Genomic DNA, 417 nt, shown 5'->3' with positions numbered 1-417 from the left:
ATATATATAATTTGCCGGCTATTTTTGAAGCTTCGGTTGATACTCCTGTCAAAAAATGTCGAAGGAAAGAAAATAGAGAAAATATAATGAATGTCATGGTTGAGGATCGATTATCTTGGAAGCTGCAATTTTTAACCAGTCCGACAATGCTCTGCTTTTCTTTGGACTAGAACACAGCAATATGATGAACATAGATTGTGTTTTTGAAATGACAACATAGCGAGCACCATTGAAAGCCACCAGCTGCGTCGGTGTGAACACTTTTATGCAGTATGTAATTCCATTTAAAGAGATTAGTTCGATGGTTGGATCACAGAAGCAGTTTCCTATATGCTGCAACGAGAAAGAAATATAATGTAATGTGTGTGTATGTATATCTGTGAGTGTGTATATATATATATATATATATATATATAT

The 417-nt window shown here is 34.1% G+C and overlaps 1 protein-coding gene across 1 annotated transcript in view; it reads right to left on the bottom strand.

The window, feature by feature from the left end:
- Window positions 1-6: 6 nt before the first annotated feature.
- Window positions 7-417, bottom strand: part of LOC106883002 (uncharacterized) — a 10,356-nt gene continuing 9,945 nt past the window's right edge. The window contains exon 2 of the mRNA XM_014933860.2: window positions 7-333. Within this exon, the coding sequence (XP_014789346.1) occupies window positions 94-333 (240 nt within the window). The 3' untranslated portion in view covers window positions 7-93. The remainder of the gene's footprint in view (window positions 334-417) is intronic.

This window comes from Octopus bimaculoides, chromosome 12 (assembly GCF_001194135.2).
Source record: "Octopus bimaculoides isolate UCB-OBI-ISO-001 chromosome 12, ASM119413v2, whole genome shotgun sequence".
Lineage (NCBI taxonomy): Eukaryota > Metazoa > Mollusca > Cephalopoda > Octopoda > Octopodidae > Octopus > Octopus bimaculoides.
This window is presented reverse-complemented; position numbering and strand designations above follow the sequence as displayed.